This window comes from Knufia obscura, assembly GCF_036327395.1.
Source record: "Knufia obscura strain CCFEE 5817 isolate CBS 148926 chromosome Unknown scaffold_5, whole genome shotgun sequence".
Taxonomy (NCBI): domain Eukaryota; kingdom Fungi; phylum Ascomycota; class Eurotiomycetes; order Chaetothyriales; family Trichomeriaceae; genus Knufia; species Knufia obscura.
This window is the reverse complement of record NW_027042691.1, coordinates 1,319,926-1,341,173: the sequence shown is the minus strand read 5'-3', so window position 1 is coordinate 1,341,173 and position 21,248 is coordinate 1,319,926. Positions and strand designations below refer to the sequence as shown.

General features: G+C 51.6%; 8 protein-coding genes across 8 annotated transcripts; 5 read left to right on the top strand and 3 right to left on the bottom strand.

Moving 5' to 3' along the window:
* Positions 1-451: 451 nt before the first annotated feature.
* Positions 452-4,750, bottom strand: ATG26 (Sterol 3-beta-glucosyltransferase; the record flags this gene model as incomplete). The annotated part of the gene is made up of 1 exon (XM_064873701.1): positions 452-4,750. One exon carries the CDS (start codon positions 4,748-4,750, stop codon positions 452-454), a length of 4,299 nt encoding a protein of 1,432 aa, XP_064730805.1.
* Positions 4,751-5,439: 689 nt separating this feature from the next.
* PMZ80_005280 (uncharacterized protein) lies at positions 5,440-6,813 on the bottom strand (the record flags this gene model as incomplete). Its single annotated transcript, XM_064873700.1, has 2 exons — positions 5,440-6,694; positions 6,743-6,813. 2 exons carry the CDS (start codon positions 6,811-6,813, stop codon positions 5,440-5,442), a joined length of 1,326 nt encoding a protein of 441 aa, XP_064730804.1.
* A 700-nt stretch (positions 6,814-7,513) lies between these two features.
* On the top strand, positions 7,514-8,293 carry PMZ80_005279 (uncharacterized protein; the record flags this gene model as incomplete). The annotated part of the gene is made up of 1 exon (XM_064873699.1): positions 7,514-8,293. The coding sequence occupies one exon, from the start codon at positions 7,514-7,516 to the stop codon at positions 8,291-8,293; it is 780 nt and encodes a 259-aa protein (XP_064730803.1).
* A 173-nt stretch (positions 8,294-8,466) lies between these two features.
* PMZ80_005278 (uncharacterized protein) lies at positions 8,467-9,024 on the top strand (the record flags this gene model as incomplete). Its single annotated transcript, XM_064873698.1, has 1 exon — positions 8,467-9,024. The coding sequence occupies one exon, from the start codon at positions 8,467-8,469 to the stop codon at positions 9,022-9,024; it is 558 nt and encodes a 185-aa protein (XP_064730802.1).
* Positions 9,025-11,330: 2,306 nt separating this feature from the next.
* On the top strand, positions 11,331-13,758 carry PMZ80_005277 (uncharacterized protein; the record flags this gene model as incomplete). The annotated part of the gene is made up of 3 exons (XM_064873697.1): positions 11,331-11,420; positions 11,473-13,483; positions 13,538-13,758. 3 exons carry the CDS (start codon positions 11,331-11,333, stop codon positions 13,756-13,758), a joined length of 2,322 nt encoding a protein of 773 aa, XP_064730801.1.
* A 3,453-nt stretch (positions 13,759-17,211) lies between these two features.
* On the top strand, positions 17,212-17,981 carry PMZ80_005276 (uncharacterized protein; the record flags this gene model as incomplete). Its single annotated transcript, XM_064873696.1, has 2 exons — positions 17,212-17,664; positions 17,715-17,981. The coding sequence occupies 2 exons, from the start codon at positions 17,212-17,214 to the stop codon at positions 17,979-17,981; spliced, it is 720 nt and encodes a 239-aa protein (XP_064730800.1).
* A 1,406-nt stretch (positions 17,982-19,387) lies between these two features.
* PMZ80_005275 (uncharacterized protein) lies at positions 19,388-19,771 on the bottom strand (the record flags this gene model as incomplete). Its single annotated transcript, XM_064873695.1, has 1 exon — positions 19,388-19,771. The coding sequence occupies one exon, from the start codon at positions 19,769-19,771 to the stop codon at positions 19,388-19,390; it is 384 nt and encodes a 127-aa protein (XP_064730799.1).
* Positions 19,772-20,605: 834 nt separating this feature from the next.
* PMZ80_005274 (uncharacterized protein) lies at positions 20,606-21,172 on the top strand (the record flags this gene model as incomplete). Its single annotated transcript, XM_064873694.1, has 1 exon — positions 20,606-21,172. The coding sequence occupies one exon, from the start codon at positions 20,606-20,608 to the stop codon at positions 21,170-21,172; it is 567 nt and encodes a 188-aa protein (XP_064730798.1).
* Between the last annotated feature and the right edge of the window lie 76 nt (positions 21,173-21,248).

Below are 21,248 nucleotides of genomic sequence, written 5' to 3'. Positions count from 1 at the left end.
AGCTGCCGACCTGCAGAGTGCCTGTACGATCGCCGATGCAACGCCCCAGTGAAGGTCTAGAACCGCCAAGTTGCAATCCATGTGGTCGCTTGTGGGCCTCGGAACTCTGCTGGAAAATTTCCCGTCACTAGATGTATCACGTGCTATGCCGGAGAAGCAGTGTAATTGTTGGATGATTTTGGTTGACCCCATTCGAGGCCCCGAAGGCACCTCTATCTATCTAGGCCGGATGTTTGAGGACACGCATGCATGATAGGTTACTCAGTAAGTTACCGGAATGAATAAAATTAGATAGTTGGGTTGTTGAGGCACGGCCCACCAGGTATCCGCGCTCTCACATAGCCTCTCTTGTCCGTAACGCCGATGCTGAATTCAGGCTTTCGCTCGACGCCAGACCACTCGCACCATCCTCCAAAGTCGAGACGCTGCATATGCAAGACAATCTATGCATCTAGCTCTGTCGCTTGCCAGCTGCCAATCTATTATGCGCGCTGGCGGCTCGTTTATGCCTGGACTCATCCGAATCGTCCACAAATGTCCACGACTCTTCACCCTCACCGTCCACTGCACTTATGTCTTCACTTCCCTCTTGTGCTGTTCCGGTTGTAGCTGAGCTCTCAGCCGCGTTTTGATCCCGAATCTTTCGTGCACGAATTAGGGTCTGCGCGTACTCCAGGTCGCGGTAAATGGCCTGGATCGCATTTCGCACACCATCTTCACCTCTGATCTGTTCGCCCAGCAAACGTGCCTTCACGATCATGCGTTGGCTGTGCACCGCTTCCCACAGCGCTCTTGCAAGCACACTGACATTGATCCTCTTCAGGCAAATACCAACGCCAAGGTCCTCAAGCCGGCTCCCGAAGAAGAATTGATCACCAAAAAATGGCTTTGTCACTGTGGGGACTCCGGCTCTTAAGCTGGCACCTGTGGTGCCCGCCCCGCCGTGATGGACGGCTGCATCAATCTGGTTGAAAAGCCAATCATGCGGTGCAGATTTGATCTTGAAAATTTCGGGCGGAAGCGGTACCTCGATTTTCTGCGCGGACGGATCACCCAGCCGATCAGACCAACCCTTAGATAGGATGCAGCGTACGTCCGCCTTCTGGACTGCTTCAACGACAGTTCTCGTCAAAGCAGCAGGATCAGCCACTACAATTGAGCCGAAACCAATATAGACCAGTTTCTTGCCATCATCGCGAGCTTTCTTGATGAAGTCCGCCAATTCTTGAGGCGGGGTATAATCTCCGCCCTCGTCCAGGAACCAATATCCGGTCACTCGGACCCAATCAGAATAATCTAGTGGCGGAGGCACCACGTGTGGAGAATAGTTGTAGAGAAACGGTACCTTATTCTGCTGCATGCGTTCGAGATTCGTGCCACCCAAATGCAATTCTTTTTTCCGCCAATGATTGATTTGCCCAGAAATACCTTTCCAAAAGACATTGTCGAACATGACATATGAAAGGTAGTTGTAGGCTCCGCCGTACTTATGCTCCGGCACAGCAAATGCATGAGGATAGGCTCGAGTCCTTGTCCATGGCATAGTAAAGGCACGGAAGTATGGTATACCAAGTGCCTCGGCGATATGTATGCCTGCCATTGCGCTCGGCGACTCGATGAGGATATCGGAATCTTGACACGCCGACCAAGCTGATGCTAGTAGCTCATCAATCCAGGTTCGAAATTTCGAAGTCGCTTCCTTTAGGAAGGAGTAGGTGAACATGCCGTTTTCGACACATATCCGCATTAGCTCTGCAGGATCGCCACCAATTGACACAAAATCAATGCCGTGCTTTTCGACCCAGGGTCCGAACTCTGCATGAGTAGCGATGCGTGGCCTGTGACCTTCGGCCAGCAATCCTTTGCACAGAGCAACATACGGCTGCACATCGCCACGCGAACCAATAGTAAGACATGTGATGCGAAGACCACGTGGAGGCTTGAAATCGATTATTGATGCTTTGCCATCGTCGAAAAGGATCGGGGTGGTTTCGTCGCTGACAAAGGTGGTGCCGTCCTTCACTAAAGGTGGAGTGTCCGAAGCGGCAACACCCGAGCCTCGTCGCGCTTCCTGCAACATGAGATTCTCAATCTTAGCTGTTTCTGCGGCTTCGCTTTCCAGCTGGGACAAGAGGCCAGACTCTGCCAGATACCTCACAGACTCCAGGCTTTTCAGAAGCGTCACTGTGCAGTCGTCTCTGCTTTCGACCGAGCTGAACTCGAAGAAAAGCTCTTCGTGACCACGAATAACCAAGACGAGTCCATGGTAACCGAAGCGAAAGCCCTTCTCCTTGTCCACATTCTCAATATCCTTTAAAGGCAATATGAGTTTCGTTCGAGTGCCAGGCAAAAGGCTCCGAAAGCAGAACTTGCTATTACTGATGTAGATTTTGCCGTATAATGGCAAGACTCTGTGCAGAAATCCGAAATAGGTCGCCTGCAGTTTCTCCGTGCTCGGTAAAGCGAAGTGAGCACGAAATCTGTCACCGTGCCCAACTTGGGCTTCCTCGTCCTCGGGGTCCACGTCCCGGTCGTCTGGGACAACATTTTCATTCTCTCCGTAATGTTTCCGTTGGCCAGCCCACATGCCAGATACTTTCTCCAGATAAGACATAGATTCTGTCGCAAGCAACTTTGACATTTTCTCGGATCTATTCTTCAGGTAGCCTGCGAAGGCGCCAGCTCTCTGCAAAGGATAAGAGCCTGCTTTGACAATCTCCTGAAGCGTCGGCGACGCTGTTCGTGGTACGCCAGAACTTGTAGTGGGTTGCTCCGACGCAGCCTCGGCTTGCAATGCTACTTTTCTCTCATTGCTTAGCTTGAAGGTCGGCTCGTGGTCTTCTTCTGAACTTTTGTTCTCATCTTCCGTGTCCGTTGACATAAGCGTGCTCATGCGTCGGACTGGCGGAGCACGAAACACATCTGATCGAGACAGGATCTGACTAGCAGACATATTTGCATCAGCAGTAGAAGACATTGCTGCAGCTGACGACTCTGTTTCTTTGTCAGGAGAGGCGTCCGCGTCAGAATCATGCGAGCCTTCTACAGGCCTCGCAAGCGGTGATCGTGCTTGGCGCCGCTCAGGTTGACCCGGTTCCAGACGATTCATGCTGTCGCTTCTCCTACCGCGGTCGAAGCTCCGGCGTCCATACTCAGCTTGCTGATCGAGACTTGTCCTAGCAGGGCTATGATTGGGTCTGGTAAACTCCCCACTCATCCGAGGCGTCATTTTGCCATCGGGTAAGCGAGTAAATGGTGTCAAGGTGGCTCTGACGCTTTCTCTGATGGGAGACATGGGCGAGATATCGCGAACGCCCTGCATCGATTTTCGTGGGCCGGGTGATGGTACCCTTGCGCTTGGAGGCCCGCCATCATTTGTTGTAGGAGAAAGTAAATCCACAGACACTCGTCTGCTGGAGCTGTCCTCAAAGAGCGTTCGAAGTGTGCGCATCACATCAATGCCAAAGCTGAACGAGAAGAAATATTCGTCGATGGCATAGGAATCGTCGTTCTCAACAACACGAACCTTGATCGTTTCTGCAAAATCAACCACAGGGCTTTCCTCAATATCAATGATGTTCTCCATCGGTAGCGAGATCTTGACGCTGTCGCCATCATTGTGAGAACGAAAAATTGTTTTCTGTATGGTTTTCACCCATTCCCGTGCGCTGATAGCGCTATCGGCCCTGAAATAATAGGTCCGATGGTCAGTGGTCACCGAGAAGTCCTTGTTCTCCTTGTCTTTCTCATCTGCTAGAGAGGCAGATATACCATAGCGTAGATCAATATTTCCCTGAGGGAAGTAACGAGCCGAAGGGTTCGAGTAATAAGATAGCACGTCACCCTTCAGCTCGAACCAATAGCGTCTGTACTTCGGATTCGATTTTCCACGCTTCGACAAGTGGCCGGTCTTCGCAGCAGCGTTCGCCTTCTTGGGTAGGTAGGCGTAGAAACAGATGTGGTGTCGAGTCAGGTAGAGATAGCCTTGCAACAACACACTCTGCAATAGCCAACAAGGGTATTCTGCCACGACTGTCTCTGGTCTCTCGAACCCAAAAATATCCTTGAGACGCATAGCAAGTAGAGTTGCTGGAGATGATTCAGCTCGGGACCGAGCTCTTTCTGCAGTTGTAGTTGATGTCCCTTGCTCATCTATAGCCTCTTGAGTGGCCTCAAATTGAGCTTCTGCAGTCAAAAGCCTACTCATCATTGGAGCATCACGGGGGTCACCAGTTTCTTCATCGGATTGCCCGCTAGACGGACTCGAGTCTCGAGTCTCTGGTGGTTGACGTATCTTTCTGGGCTTTAGGGACAATTTTGGCACTGATTGCGTAAGTCGGTGTAGTGACAAACGGTTCTTTCTCTTTGCGTTGGCAGGCTTCGATTCGTCCTCGAGTATTTGACTGTCGTTCGCTGTTTTCACGTTCTTTTTTGACCCACGTCGCCCCGACGACCCTGGATCTTTCAACGTAGTATCTCCTACCTCTCCTTCACTGTCACTAGATTCATCGAAGCGCTGGTTGAAGTCGGTCCTGGAACCAGCAGCCGCTATCATGCCAAATATCGACTGATTCATGTATTGTGCTGGTGCACCGCTACCGCGAGTAGGAGCAGTGACATCCTCCTGCGCGTCTTCTGTAAAGCGTAATCGGGAGGGGAGTTGATATGAGGGCAGTCTGTTGGGATTGCCACGTTTCTTCTGCAGCTTCTTTCCTGTCGACACGGACCGCTTTACCTCTGATGAAGACATGTTGAAGACTCGCGATATCAATGGCAGTCGAATCAAGGGTGCTGTGTCGGTCGTGGTACTCGATGTGCTTGTCACACGGTCCTTCTAAGTGACAGTCTGCTGCGCTAAAGTATGGCTACAAGCACTTGAGGTGCTGTTTCAATCAAGCTGTATCATCTGTAGGGATATCGCAATGGTGTCAGATAAATGGGCAGGAAGCGGTGAGAATGCATTAGTGGTCACGATGGGCATGGTGTCGAGGTCGGTAGTCCCGGGCAGAGCAGACTGCTACAAGAGGATTCGAGCAACACAAACAAAGCTCAATAATCATCGTGTATCATTTATCGATTGCTGCGTGACCTTGTCGAGGCCGCTTGTCTGCCTGTCAACTGTCAGTGTGTGACATCTGGCACATGCGCTGGAGGGCATCAGAGGCCTCTGACGCGATGCGGCAATGTTCGAGGCAGCGCAGGCAGGCACAACTACTGCTATGGAGCACCTTCCTGGTGATCCACCCAACTCCTGCCGCTCACTTTCGCCGCTTCCGTATTAGTGGCCTTAGGAGCCTTAAGAGGAGCGACTCGAACCAGGCAAGAAAAAGTTATGAATTTCATCTTTCCTGCCTATCCCCTTTATCAAAGACTTCTCGGGTGCTTTGCCAACGTACACTGCTATATTGGTCTTGCGCTGCTGCAATGCTTCTATCGACCCTAGATCTTTGGTCTGGGTTCATGTCCGAAGTTCTTCACTGCACCTTTTGCTGCCCACTCACTAAGGAATAGGGGTTTCTCTGTTTCGAGCAGAAACACAGAAATGCCATCATTTTGAAGCATCGCAGGCTTCAGATCAGCATCCCTCGCTTTCTGAAAATCTTGCTCAGCCGCACCATGGGTCGTCATGGTCCCGTTCAGGCCAGCAGCGAAAGGACGAAAATCTAGGCCTTTATTGAGTGGGAATTCCGGGTCTTGCTTATTGATAATGGGGCCGAAGAATTCGCTGTGAGTATTGCGGTGATAGTATGGCAGCCAGAAAGCGTCAGTTGCCTGCCACCTCGGTGGGAGTATCAAGAAGTCAACAGCAGAAGCTCCTGGGTTGTCACCAGTGGATGCTGAGAGAACAGCATACAAACTCGGGTCGTGCTCATCGTACAGAACATTACCCATGACGCAGAAGCGAGCTAGGTCATATTTGAACGGGTAATACGTTCCGTGCCAGCCAGCGACGTCGAACGGGGTATGATCTTGAGTACATGACCACAGGCGGCCGTTCATCCTCGAGATAATTGTCCATTCAGCGTCATTGGCACGAGCGTTGTCCCCATCAAGCGTCATATCGAAGCAGGCCACCGGGACTTGAAAGTCTCTGACATTCGCAAGACCTGTTGAACCAATGGGCCCAAGCTCAGGCAAGTCCCAATGTCCCTGAAACAGCTCACAAACATAACCTCGAGCACTCTGAGTCGCCAGAGTTACCCGATATCGCAGCCCTCGAGGAATCATGGCAACCTCGTTCTGTCTGACAAGCAGTTTTCCAAATTCGGTTTGAATGTCGATGGCACCTGCCTGAACGATGATCAGTGAGTCACCGTCCAGCGATGAGATCACAGTATGAGGGCTCATGTCCTTTGTGATACTGAAGATCCAGATTGCGGTCCCATGCTTAGCCGCGGGATCACCATTCCTAGCCAGCAACTTTTGCTGAACCCAATCACAGCCCTCCTCGACCGGGAAGCTGGGCCACATGTAGCCATTTGGTGACATATGTGTCGGCGCATCCGGTGCATCTTCATACGGCACAAATTCGCTGTGGAACAAGGACGATGACGCTCGATACATCCATGTCTGCAAATTCTTCGATCTAGGAGCCGTGAAGGATGTGCCGGATAACCTTTCGGTGCGCAGGCCGAAAGGCGGCTTCTGAGGACTGTTATTGACCTGTGAGACGGCTCCCTGGAATGCTTCAGACCTGTTCATTGTCAATTCAAGATATCGATCAGCTTGACTGCGGACCTACGAGTGATAGTTACCGAAGCCAGACAGGTATTCGTATTTCTCCTTGACTGCGAAGTCCGTGATGTAGGCCATCTTCGAGGTATTGGTTGTGCTCATGCTTATGCAGTAGAGCGCTGAAATCTGCGTTACTTCAGAGGACCTTGCTTAGCTCTTGCCCTGGCATTCACTGCCTTGAACAGCAAGGGAAAGTCGCTGGCTTTTATAGAAGAATTGCCTTCTAACGAACTAGCCTTGAGCAAGCTTAAGGCAACCGAGCCTATCTACGAAACGTTGTCTCCTCGAAGAGACCTCGAGTTGGGTCGCTTCAACATCGTCTTTGCATATATCTGATAGGGCATAAGGCTCATCCTCGGCCATGGAGCTCCTTGGCAGCTGGACTTCACTGAAACGTTGCGGCCGATTATCAAAAACGCCTGTCAGCTGTCTCGTTAATGCTGACTGCGCCAAGCATGAGAGGGGAACTCGACTACCCCAGGTTTCGGCTACTTGAGGCTTGCATCTCTTGGTCGCATTAGCCGGGAGTGCCGCGGCATTATCTAGAAACCCGGACCATTGAAAATAGGGTAAGGGTAGCTACTGAATGTCAACATGCCGTCGCGAGGCATACCACGACGTTATCATCTACAAGCTTTGATACTGGACTGCTTAGCCGAGTCGACTAACACTATATAGACACTATACAGAAACCGTATAAAAATCATACAGAAACCGTGCAGAAACCACACGGAAACTATACAGAAACAACACAGAAACTACACAGAAACTACCTACCATGGATATCACAGCACTGCCATCAGCAGTAACCCAGATCATCTATCTCACCATAGCTTCAGGTAAAGACCTTAAAGACTCCAGCTCGGCATCGGGTAGGATATGGTCGCAGTCTCTGGACGAGCTTGAAAAATCAAATTGCCAGAAACTGTTCTGGGGCAGATCTGTCGAGCACCCAGATAAAGTCCAGCTCCACCTTGTTCGACCTTCCCTGTCCCACCATCAAGCGTACCTCGAATCGGGCGTCCACCGCGACTTTCTAGAGCGCATCTCATCCTTGATCGACCCGTCAGTGACTCCAGTTGTTAGGCATGTCGCCCCTATGGTGAACTATACCTCATCACCCACCACACCGTTCCATGCACCAGTGACCGGGACCGCCATCTATGTCCGAACGGGTTCCGCCTGGCACGAAGGTGCTTGGCCATGCTGGACACACATCGTGCGACACGTGGAAGGCTGTACGGGCATCGCAGGCGGAAAATTGCTCGAACCATTCGACCCGAATGTTTCTGTCAATCTGGCGGGTGCCTCTGCTCCACCGAAAGCCGACAGTGCTGACTCTGCGTCTGGGTTAATCGCAGATTGCTTCCTTGTATATGTCGGTTGGGAGACGATCAAGGCGCACAGCGACTACCACCACACCAAGCACTTCAGAGACCATGGCGTCATCCTGAGTATCGGCAACGAAGGCTGGAAGGAGTATGGTCACGTCAAGTTTGAGGGCTGGCGAGGCGACGAAGAGACTGCTGCTGCTGCTTCGGGCAACTCGAAGCTGTGATGTTGCAGTGCTCAGTGTTCGCGCAATGCCTGGCCCCATTCTCTTAGTCAGCCGCCGAAATCCGTTTGCCGTTTGAGGCAGTTAAACGAGCGAGGGTCCTGGGTGAATCGTCAGAACTAAGTGCTACACACACTCTCGGCTCGCTTCACATAGATGTTCACCAGCCAACCACGATGCACCAAGTACAAACGTTGACTGCAAGCTCATCAGAGCTCGAGGTCAAGCTTGTGGCCCTTCAGAGATTAGCACGACAGGTATTCGAACCACAAACACCAGAAGCTGAATATGAAAAATCGCCGCCCATATCAGCCCAGCTACAGCTCGACAACTGGAAGCAAAGGCTATGCTCGGATAATGCAGCAATTTTCTACGTCACCGCAGAGTCCAGCTTAGCACCTCCACAACCTGGCGACTCCCAGACTGCGCCGCTGCAAGCATTCTTCTTTGTCCATCCTCGGCCTCTTTCGAAGTCACAGGAAACACTCCACGTCTATCTTGCTGCAGTACATCCCTCGGCACGCGGCCAGGGCATCTTCAGCGTTCTGCTCGACGAGACCAAGAAGAGAGCGAAGGGGGCAGGCTTTCAGGTCCTGACTGTCTCGACGATTCCGGCACGGTTTCCTCGGATGTATGAGATTTTAAGCAAGCCTGGTTCTGGGTGGAACGCCGTCGAGTGGGCGGACCTCGAGGACGGGGGACGGAAAGTGATCATGAAGATGGTTGTGGACTGAGGGCGAATTGCGTAGACTCTCGTGCTCTGTGAACCCCATAGTCAGCCTTCAAAGCGAGTTTGAAGCGGCCGTAGTGATCACATAGCTGGAACGTGAATTTGGCAGTAAGTCGGGGTAGATCAACACAGCACTACGCGGACCTGTGTTCATCCTAAAAAACAAGCGAGGCCAAGAATTCTGAGTGACTTCCTTTGCGCCAAAACCTCGCGTCATTTTCGTGAGATGTTCATCGCATGTTTCTTCTCCGTGCATTTCATCGGCCGGTTGCCTACAACGTGCACGTAACGCTTGCAACGAGCAGATCTCAAAGAGATGTTGAGCATCATGATAGAAGTATCGCGTGTTCAATGACCTCGATGCTGTCGAGAATTCGCTGAAAGGTTTGCTACAGGGCCCTCATGGTAGAATTAAGATCCTCTCAGAAGAAAGGACGACAGCCGAGGCATTGCACCGCCGGGACCGGGCTTGGATCGAAAGATGTCGCTCGTATCCTTCCAGACCGCCAAGAGTCGTTGAAACACGCCCAGAATGTTTCTCAAGGTTCAAGGGGAGTATCAAATTACATGAGAATGCCGACACGCTCGTTCGCCATGGAATCTCGACTGGGCCTTCCCGGACCCTGAACATCTGCTCGGGCCTCGGGTTGTCTCAACGTGTTGCAAGGAACTCGCAACACAGAGACAAGAACACGATGCAAAAAATGCGAACACGATCAGTCAAATTGCGGGAGGACCGCTACGCTCCTACGACTCATGGACAGTGAGTTGACTTGAGACATCCGGGTCAATTCTGAATCCAGCTAGCTGCTGATGGGCTCCAGGCAGAATGTTGAATTCATCCGTCTGGTCTTCAGGAGCAGCCCGGTGCCTTGGACGATTCTTGGGTCGACGTCACGTTGGATTTGAACACGTTCCCAGGGTGCATTGTTGTTCATCCAAAAGGCATCAATCCTTGTACCGACAGTATACCCCGGACCGCCAAATATAGGCTATATTATTGAAGAGGCGAGGAGTTGAGGAATGCTCGCTTTAGCACGCGCACGTACCATGGGATATCGCCGAGGCTGAGTCCAAGCTTTGCTATAAGTCAGAGCCTCCAATATCACTTTTCGCGTCTTACTTTGCAACGGAAGCACACCAATAACCTAAGCATCATCGAGTACCTACGCGTAACTATACAACTCTAAGATGAAGCCCAGCTTTGCAAAACTTTCCAGCGCTCTGTTGCTTCTCAGCAGCAGCACGACGGCAATCGAAGCTCTCGACGCGGAGTCTTTGGTGAAACGCAGTGACGAGATTATTTCGTAAGATTCTCGCCCAATCTACGAGAGCATGACTGACATTCAGCAGCCCGTTCTTCCTCAATGTCCACAACCCAAATCGCTAGAGCTTTGCGCCGGAGTATCTCTTGTCTTCCGGAGCCGTGACACCCACGTGGGAGAGTGCCAGTTTATTCACAAGCACCAATTACGGTGGCCTTTCCACTGCAAATCCGGATACGGTGACTCTATATCTCAGCACTTCAGGAGGTGTTGCAAGCCAGCCATGGCAGATGGGTCTTAGTCTGCAAGCGATTTACGATGGACTCAGCTTGAATAGCACGGAACATGGGCAGGTGTTGACGTGGATGCATGAAGACCGGCAGGCGCAATTCTGCCAGGGCGGAGAGGGGTTGACGGTCGCATTTGGTGAGGATGTCCCTGAAAATAATTGTGAGCTGGTTGACTTGGTTGCTTTCCGGCCGAAATAGAGGGCATGCCCTAGTAGTCGCACCAGTCACGAGCACAAGGTCGTGATGCTTGGAGTGACTAGCAGCGGCCGTGCATATTACTTAGGCCGGGTCGTTGAGATGTAGCATTACGATAGCAGTTTTTCAACCTAAGTCCGGCTTTCATTTATGCCTAATCCCATCCCTACCTACTTACTTAGCAAGCAAAAAGAGCCAGAGTTTGAAGAGGAAAGAAGAAAGAAGCATTCCGCACCGATCGCTCGTGTACCTGAATCTTTCATGCCTAAGGCAGTCATTTTGGCGGCCACGCCAGCCATTCGGTTACATGCAAACTATTCCTTGTTTAGAACAAAGTTGGGACCACCGACGTCAACGCCCCTCGCGAGCCAACTCCAACGACCAGGATTTCCGGCCGCACTGCCCACACCCACAAGGCTGAAAGCACGACCAGCCACGAAGCATATGCTGCTTGTATCAGGTCCGGATCGAGGTCGATAGTAGAGCTAATTGAGCTCGATGGTAGCCCATCGTCGTCGCTACTTGCCCTCAGAATCTGCATATAATACCCTACGCCCACCATGATGCGCAACAAGCCAATGCAGTCTATGCAAAAGACATATGACGAATGCTATTTGATTTGCTCAACGGCTGTCTACTTCGAGTCACAGGTATGAGAAGCACGATGGGAAGAAAGAACCGAATACTGATTGTCCGGACTAGAACAACGAAACAGAGGCACTCCGATCATGGCGAGATGCTCTAAACCAGATCCATTACCATAATGCGACGAAACTTCCTGCCGCTTGGACTCCTAGGACCGAGACCGAAAGAGCACTATGGAACGCACTGAAGGAGATGGAAAATCAGTGTAAAGAACGAGTCGACCTATTGAAGGCATTACGAGATAGCAGAGCAGAAGCTGGCGAGCCAGAGACTCCCAACAACCTCAGCAGAGCAAGTCTGGTGGCCAACAATGGTTCTTCGATATGGCTGGGTGATAACAGTTTACCCCCTACGCAATACTCCGATATTCCCTCTTCTTCCTCGAGACCACCCTTGCCCGTTCGCCGGAGGAGTAGCGGCAGTGTACTGGACCAGACAGCATTGAGTTCCCCTCCGGCACTTCCCATACCGACCACCAAGAACTCTCGTAGTCCGAGTCCAGATCAAAGGAGGCCTATGAGAACAACGCTACGCTCTGAGAAGAAGGGATTCAGGGCCACCCGAAATTCCAGCCAGCCAAAGCCCCAGACTCTCAAGGCAGCTGGTCTGGCCTGGGACACCACTACTTCGCGACCAAAACCAGCACCCAAGCCTGAAGTCGACCCTACTATTGAAGCCAGACTGAGTGCACAGGCAGCGAGAAGAAGCTTGGATATACCCAGATCGGAAAGAGACCAAAAGACAAATAGTACGGTAACCATGCCAGATCCCGCCGACTATTCAGGTCGATCATCTAGTATTGCCGCATCGGCCGGTCAAGCCTCATACGACGCGAGGCCACCCTTGGATCACTCCAAGAGATCATACAACCGTTCAGCCCCGGACTTCAGATCAGAGCCCGAGAAGCAACTACAACCATCACCAGGCCCCGCCAACAGAAAAGCCCCTCCTCCACCGCCCCACAGGATAAAGCCAGCAGAAATCAAGTATCGCAAAGAAGTCTTCCCTACTACACAGAATGTGTCTTCCTCACAAGCAAACAGCATCCTAAACAAAGCATATGCGCAGCCTGATCCCTCTTTGACTTCCGACTCTAAACCAAGTCTAGCACGAAAGCCGGTAGCACCGTCACCACAGTCCAAAACACGACCCCCAATCTCTCGAGCACGAGAGCCCTCAACCGACGACCTCCCCACATCTTCCAGACCTCAACGCTCAAGACCACGCATAGACCGCAACCAAGATTCTGGCACGATAACACCTCCCTCCACAGACGAAGACTCCCTCCCCTCCGACTCAGAAGCCATCGCGAAAACCGAATTCGACCTGCGCACTGCTTCAATCCTCACCAACCTCCCAAAGGGCATCGACCCCCTCTTCGCAACACAGATCCTAAATGAAATCGTCGTAAAGGGCGACGAAGTTCACTGGGATGACGTTGCCGGTCTCCACGCCGCGAAGAAAGCGCTCAAGGAGGCCGTGGTCTATCCGTTCCTCCGACCTGATCTGTTCTCTGGGCTGCGTGAGCCGGCGAGGGGAATGCTACTGTTTGGTCCGCCCGGAACCGGCAAGACAATGTTAGCTAGGGCCGTCGCAACCGAGAGCAAGAGTACATTTTTCGCGATTACAGCGAGTACATTGACGAGTAAATGGCACGGCGAATCGGAGAAGTTAGTCCGTGCACTATTCGCGCTGGCCAAGGCAATGGCGCCGAGTATCATTTTCGTAGACGAGATCGACAGTCTACTTAGTTCGCGTGGCGGCGGCACAGAACACGAAGCGAGTAGGAGGAGTAAGACCGAGTTCTTGATTGGGTGGTCTGACCTGCAGCGCGCAGCGGCAGGCAAGGATACAAGCGGTGTTGGCGATGCGAGTCGGGTGTTGGTTCTGGCTGCGACGAATTGTCCGTGGGACATTGATGAGGCTGCCAGGCGGAGGTTCGTGAGGAGGCAGTATATTCCGTTGCCGGAGGATGAGACGCGCGAAACGCAGATTAGGACTTTGTTGAGGAGTCAGAATCATGAGTTGAGTGATGGGGATATTTTGGAGTTGACGGCGTTGACGGATGGTATGTTTCTCGTACTTCCTACTATGATCAAGGGATGGTCGCTAACACGTACAGGCTACTCTGGTTCCGATATGACTGCTCTATGCAAGGATGCGGCGATGCAACCGTTGCGCAATCTCGGCGAGGCGCTACTCACGACGCCGATTGATCAGATTCGACCGATAAGTCTGGATGATTTCAGGGCTAGTATAGACAACATCCGGCCTAGTGTGAGTAAGAAGGGCTTGGAACAGTTTGAGGAGTGGGCTAGGGAATTTGGAGAACGTGGTGGTTAGCATGAGCAAGAGCAAAGAATAGGAGATGCGGACATGTATTGTACCGTTTGGAGGTGTTGTTGGATGTGATATGTTAGGATGACTTACAGTATGTGCTCAGGAGCTGAATACAAATGCATAGCGCTAGGATAGTATCATCGCCGGCGTGGTTTGGATATTCGCATTTGGATAGGACAGGTAGCAACACAATATTATATCAACATCATTTACGAATCAATTCGGCTCACCCGTGCCCTCGCAGGTCAGATAGCGCATATCAGAATGACTGCATCAAGCGCGCTTCCAGAATTTCTCACCCTGCGCCTTGGGTGCCTCTGACGCTCCGAGACGCAGGTAGACAAGACTCGGCGAGGTAAGTACGATCCAGAACCCCACGAGGCAGGCACCATCGACTATTGGATGGTAAGAGGGCAGGCGCGACCGAGGCGAGGAAGGAAGGAAGGAAGGTACGTCTGACAGATGGCTTGTGAGGAAGGCGCGATCGATACGTGGCAGGAGGGAAGGTGCATTGCGCAGAGCTGAGACGGCGTATGGAAGGTGCGACCAGTGATAAGGAAGGCGCGACTGTTACTCGAGAAGGTGCGACCGGTAGGGAGGAAGGAGCGATCGGTAAGAAGGAGGTGCGAGCAGTAAGGAGGGAAGGTACGATCGATAAGACGGAAGGTACGACCGATAAGACGTACCGGTAGGGAGGAAGGTGCGACTGAAGTTCGAGCATACAAGGCAAGCACGATATCGTCGAGGACAGAAGGTGCTACCCAGTCGTCTCGTGAGGCAGAAGGCGCGACTTTCCACAGGAGAGCGAGCAGGTACGAGTAGCGGCAAGCGTCGTTGCATCTGGAGATCGCAAGGAACAGACTACTAGTAGAAATCCGAGATTGCGATCGTGGTATTCGTAGAACTATGGCGGTCACGTCTGGGTCGGCAGGGTGTGATGTGATGACCTGGAAGAGAAGAGCTGTACTGCCTGTGGGCGAGGGGACAAGAACAATAATGATGGCACATAGAGTTACCAGGTAGCGATGATCATTCTACGGATCAGAAGCAGGATGAGGCAAGATCAGCGGGATTGATGTTAGCATATTGACGACAATGGCCCGCAGCCATGAAACCAAGACGGTGTAGCACTGATTGTATACTATGTATTTGAGAGGTCTTGGTTTCACGGAGCATCTCCACCATCATTCACAAGCTGCTCATGCCCAGCTGTAGAAGGTGGTTATGCTCTGCTACACACGCCCCACACCACGAGAAGGTGCCTCTCACCGCAGGGCATCCACCTCTTGCCAGCACGCGCCCACGTACCGCTTCTCATCCCTTCGTGCACCTGTCCAAACACACAGCCTCACCAGCGGTCAGTGACTTACCCGAAAGCGCCAAAAGGGCGCGAAAAGGACAAGGGAAGGAAGAAACTTGCAAAGTTCAAAGCCACCAAAGCAGAACGCGAGAAACAAATGGCTGCTGCAGTGCCCTACGTGCAGCCGCCATTGAGAAGTGCTGGTGAGACTGTGGTCTTGTGTCGTCGATATTGGTCATTCGGTCGTGAGAAACAGTGCTGCCGGCCGATGATCGCCTTCTCGTCTATCCATGCAACCTTTTGAGTCGAGTCTGCTGAGTGCCTTCTCCATCTGACCATCCCCGATGAGCAAGATGGTCAGACGGATCCAGCATTTCAGCAGACTGACATGAATTGGGGATTGTGCAATATGGGGATCCACGGGTACTCATCAGACGGCTCTGGGATAACAGGGGTTATCTGCGGTCGGCAGCCGGTGTATGCCCTGAAAGCAGCATATCGACCCGCCTAGCAAAGTTCTGCAAGCACATCTGCGTAAAAGATGCGGCACTCGGACACGAGGGCCAGCTTCGCGTGTTTGGAATGAACGGCACAATGACGATCCACACTAGACCAGCCCTGCCAGGTCCCCCGGATCGGTCCGGTCCTGGAAAAGCCCACCCATCGAGCTGGTGTCTGATTTTCTCTATGGCGTGCAAGGATAGAAGGAGAGGTCGATCAAAGGCACAGCAGCGAGCGAAGGACAACGGTGAGCTGGACTAGCCTGTCCCTGCAAGGATATTGCGTGCTGTCGATGTCAAGTGCAATTGCACGAATAGCCCTTGCAGGTCTTCCGCCAGTCAGCCTTTTCCAGTACACCAGCAGAGGCCAGTATACCGCATCGTATCCTTGCTTGTACCCTCCACCTTGGATCAATGCAAAGCGGTAGAGTTGTGCGAGTGGCCCACCACAGACCTGATTCTCTCCTCAAGCATAACCTTCATCGGGCAGGGATCGATCGAAAGTAGCGGCTTCCCTTTGTGCTAGTCATTGGTGTCCAAGGCGGCAGGCGCACCTGTTTTCGTTGGTGTTTCGAAATGGTTGAACAATGTTGCAGTATGAGTCTTGCGCACTCAAGCTATTGGTCTGGTCAATGTCTTGCTTCTTTGGGTTCGTGTAAATGGTCTCACCGTCTTCGCTTCTGGAGATTGAGGTCATGAAACATCTTGCAAATTATCGCTGAAGAGAGATTCTGGCAGAAGAAATGTGTAGGAGTAATACAGTTGGGGAATGGACGAACTTATACCTCTCCGCCTGGACCCAGCTCGAGGTAATGAGGAGGTTGGGTTTCGTGATCACTGGCACTTTTCGTTCGCTATTGCGACTCGAAGCGTCTGTAAGCGCAAAAATAAGTCTGCCTGCCTGCACTTTCGTGACGGATCTAGCTAATCCCCCTGATTCTCTTCTCGATGATTGGTCCAGCGATATCAGATCTGTTGCAACCGTGAAGGACAGATCCAATTCCTGGTCCTCGATCACAGTCTAAGCCCGAGAAGGCCTAGTCGTGCTGCTTGCCTCGTCGTTGATAGGTGTATTTGGTGAATGTCCCTCACGTGATCGACTCTGCCAAGACAACGTGTATGATCTGGAGGATGTCGAAGGCGCTGTAACGTCCTATATCAAGTCAGTGTAGCGAAACTCCTACCACTCGCCGTCTCGTAACGTTCCTTGGATATTTTGGTAAGTGAAAGCCTCAAGCGCCTGGTCCCAATCCGAATTCAAGCTCCATCTTCCAAGGTCAGTAAGAACAAGCCATCAATTGTCCTTGCGCTAACCGTCGAGAAAGTTCTTTGCAAGGAGCACCCTCTTCCACAAGTCTATACCAGGTTTCAAAATACTTCCTAGGAAACCACAAGAGCATCACTCTTGGTAAGTCGAAGACCATTTTCGAAGCAGGTGCTGCAACAGTGCAGTGTGAAGCATTGCTCGCACACGTGGCTTTGTGCGCAACAGCTGACCTTACCTTTGTGTCTTTAGATCAACCATGGCAGTGATTGGTCACATCATAACGCTGGCAAGCGGCTCGTCAAAGACCGTCTCCAAGCCCTCCAGTTTCCTCAAGATCCACACTTTGCGAGCACTACCAATTCGTCTCAAGCATGACTCAGAGGTCAACAATGCAGGCCCATTGTTCAAACCTATTAGTGTCATCAGCAACACCATCCATCAATGAACCCACCTTAGTCAATTACACCTCGGACGATGACATCTCAGATGACGAGGATGTAGAGTCTGAACTTCGCTTCACCGAGGCTGAAAAGAGAGATCGGGAGGTGCGACTTCGAAAAGAGAAAGAGCAGGTCGACCACATCACAGGCAAGAGTGGTATTGCTCAGGTCGTCGCTGCTTCAAACAAAATCCAGGCCACCGACATTGCCAAGGCTACTGCTATCGTCAAGGCTTACATGTTCCTCACCGAGAACAAAGAGGCTCTGACAGTGTTGGCGAGCGACTTGCAGTCAGGTGCTTCTAAGGTCGTCGTTAACGAGGAAGGCAAGCCAAAAGTCGTCCGATCGTCCGATGCCGACAAATTCCTCTCTAGTCTTGACGACACTATTCGTCCTATCACGGTAAGTTGTGCTGCTGGTAAATTGCTCGATGGCACTAACAAGATGTAAAGACTTTAGCTTATTCCGGCAACAAGACTGGCTTCTGGCGCCCTGGTCAATACTACGTCGACAGAATCTTTGGTGATGGCTTCAACCACTATTTATACGACACCAGTCGTCGATGGCTCCTTGAAGAAGAACTCCACAACACCATCCTAGACGAGCGCTTCGTAATTGAAGACAGAGAGCTCGACGAGAAAGACGGCAAGTTCTTCGCTGTGGTGCTCAAGTGGGTGAGATGGGACGAGGACTGGACTTGTCTGTGTGTGACATGGTGATGCTTTGGTGAGACTATGTTGACTAGGCGGTCACGACGGGAGACTTCACTTTTCCTTTGGCTCGGTGTTTTCTTGTAATACGATCTGGGGTTTCGATCGGTGAGCGTGCATGAAGAATATGGTTCTAATGTGTATGGATGATGGTTGACATACATGTCAAAAGGATAGGTGGTTCTGAGATGAAGTTGAGGTTGGAGCTCAGACTTGCGGCAGCTCCGCAACGCTTAACCCGAATGAGCCACTCTCCTTGTTTTTACTAAGCAGAATACAAAACGATTATTTGACGCGACTGTGGCTTCCTCCATTTCATCAATTGATATTCTCCTATGGTGCCTTCTCCCAAGAGATCGTGACGAACGGAATCACTCATCCTGAGCTTGCTTCGACAGTGAGGGAGATCGCATGTATTGAGCCTGGGAACAAAAGATGTGCTCGGGCGTATGTCTTGGGGCACGCAGCCATGCGAATCAGGATACCTAGATAAGCGGTATCAATATCATCGACATCCAAAATTTTGGTATAGTATTGTTGTTCTACGATTGTTGCCAGCGACAACTTCAATTGCCAGCCGCCCTCACTACGGAGTAATACAGTAAACCTCCGTTATAACGATTCTACGCAATAACGAAGCGGAGATTTCGTTATAGAGAGTGCAGCTAATGATACTCCGTACTAGTGCTTTAGGTGCATCTATAGTGTCTTAGTGAGTGCCGCACTAAGCTTCTCACAGCTAGCTCAACCCCTTTGTAGCGAAGTTCGTTATTTGTCTGGACTTTTTGGGTTCGTTGTAACGGAGGTTTACTGTATTGAGCGGTCCGGCGCATTACGCCAAGACAGAACCACGAGAAGAAATGAGAGGAACGCCTTCCACCCAAAGTGATTGCCAACACCTGTTCGTGCATATCTTATTGTTCCGACCCCATTATTACACTTTACAAACAGGATACAACATGGGGATTAGCATATGTGAGCTAACCATATCCCTCAATCCGAACCTCCACTCTCTGGAAACACCTCCTTTGCCTGCAACAAACAGGTCTCAGACGTCTCATCATGTGGCATTTCCAGTCCCTTCTCAATGAGCTGTGACTTAATATCACTGAGTGATCAAACTGACGCATCCCGCAGGATCGACTTATCAGCAGATCACTCAGCTCAACCATAGCACAAGCCATTCCATCACTTCCTGGAGATCCGCTCAGAGCTTACGGCGCGCTTCCATTCCATATGCACCTGCAACCATGACCTCACTTCGACGAGGTACTTCTGGTCGCGGCCACGTGTTTCTGTTTTCGAAAGATTCTGCTGCCACGGCTCCTCCGGAGCTCGACCCTGGTTCTTGGCGTTCCTGAGTCATGATGTTTCTGAGATCGCGGGCTCCACAAAGCCGCGCTTCCGGTTATTGTTCATGCATCCCAGTCCTCGATTTCGACTTCCTCAACGGAAACCCGTGTAGCGGTCGTCGCTACCTGTGATTGGCCGTCATATTCAAGCTCGAACATATCCTCGAGTTCCTTCTCGGTGTCCTTGCTCACACGCTTGGGATGGCGTGGCCGTTGCCTTTCATATTCTGGACCATGCTGCATTGTCGATGATGCTTGAGCTTCGTGCTCGTCGTCAGAGTGGTCAGACAATTCGGCGGCGCTGTGCTCTAATGTGTCGAGAATCCTGACGTGAGCGAGCAGAAGCCGGAGGTCATGCTCTTGCCTGTTGGATTCTTTGGATACTTTGCTCCGTGCTAGAGTTGTGAGGTGCGACGGGTCTGTGCCCGAGAATGTGTGAAGAGGCATGCTTATTGTTGTTAATGTAGCACGAGGCGTAAGCCTTCGCTTATTGGTGAATAGCCCAGAGGCGTTTCTCAGAGTATTATTGTAGAGGTGGCTGGTTTCCTTTCAGGTCGAGCTTCGAAACATATACCAATTCGTGCACACGTAATTCTTCGCCTATGAGTAATTATACTGGATCCGCTCGGCATCTCTGGAATGCGCGAAATCTTTTCCGTCCTTTCGCTAGGGGAACCTTGCATGAGGCAACGCGGCCTGCTTACCTCAGAGCCTCATGGTCGTTGATGCAAAACCTTAAGCCGATAAGCTTTTCCAGAACTTTTTGCGAGACGCTAGAATTCAACGGCTCATCAGGGCTCTGACGTAGAGACTCCGGAGTAACGGCTGCTGAGGCAGAACCATGTCTCCGCCCCCGAATAGGCCAACCAGAAGCCGTCAGAGATGTCACTCGTCAAAAGTTAGGAAATACGGCACTCAAGATTCAAATGATATTGTCATGGCATGCCACCCGCTATGGTCGCACGGACTGATTCTGCTTGGCTGGTCCTAGACAAGCATGCAGGAAAGCATGGCTGAAGTCATAGAGTAGCTGAGTGCGACCTCAACAACAAGAAGACCATGAACACACCCCAGTCTATTCAAGAGAACGTGGCATAAAATACACCTCTGCCCTCGTTTCATGTTGTGAGCAGCCCGTGTCCGAAGAAGTCTCTTTATCGCGTTTTGTTCCTGCAGCCAATGGCCCATCGTTTGGAGGATTACGCAAACCATCGTCACCCATCGAAATACTGATTACAGCGCCGTTGTGGAGTCGACCGTGCACGGCTTCACAATCCGCACATGGCACCCAATTCGACGGTCCATCTTATCCGACACGCGGAAGGCTATCACCAGCTTCCAAGGGACCATCCAAATGTTCAGATACGCGATGCCCTTCTGACGGAGGCTGGCCTGCAGCAGGGCAAGGATTTCTGTGATGAGTTTCCTTATCATGACAAGACGGAGCTTCTTTGTGCCTCGCCGTTGCGGCGCACGATTCAGACGGCCCAGCTTGCGTTCAAACCGGAAATAGAGAGGGGTATGCAGATTCTGGCGGTTCCCGAAGCTCAGGAATGCTTGGACGACCCATCTGATACGGGGAGTCCTGCAAGTGACTTGAAGAGTTCCGGGTGGCCTGATGGACTCATCGATTACCCCTTGCTGAGTGAGAACTGGTATGTCAAGGAGGGGATCAATGCTCCGAATGACCTGGCATGGCGTGCTCGCGCTCAAAAGCTTCGACGTCTGCTTAGAGAAAGACCGGAGCAGAATATAGTGCTTGTCACGCATGGGATGTTCGGGCACTATATTACTGAGCACATCGATCCTGAGGGGCATCAAACTGGTGAGTCGGCTTTTCCTTCGTAGTCGCGCTTCCAGTCCTGCTTGGGTGGATTTCGATTGTGCATTTGAGTTACCGTGACAGGTGAGTACTGGCAAAACG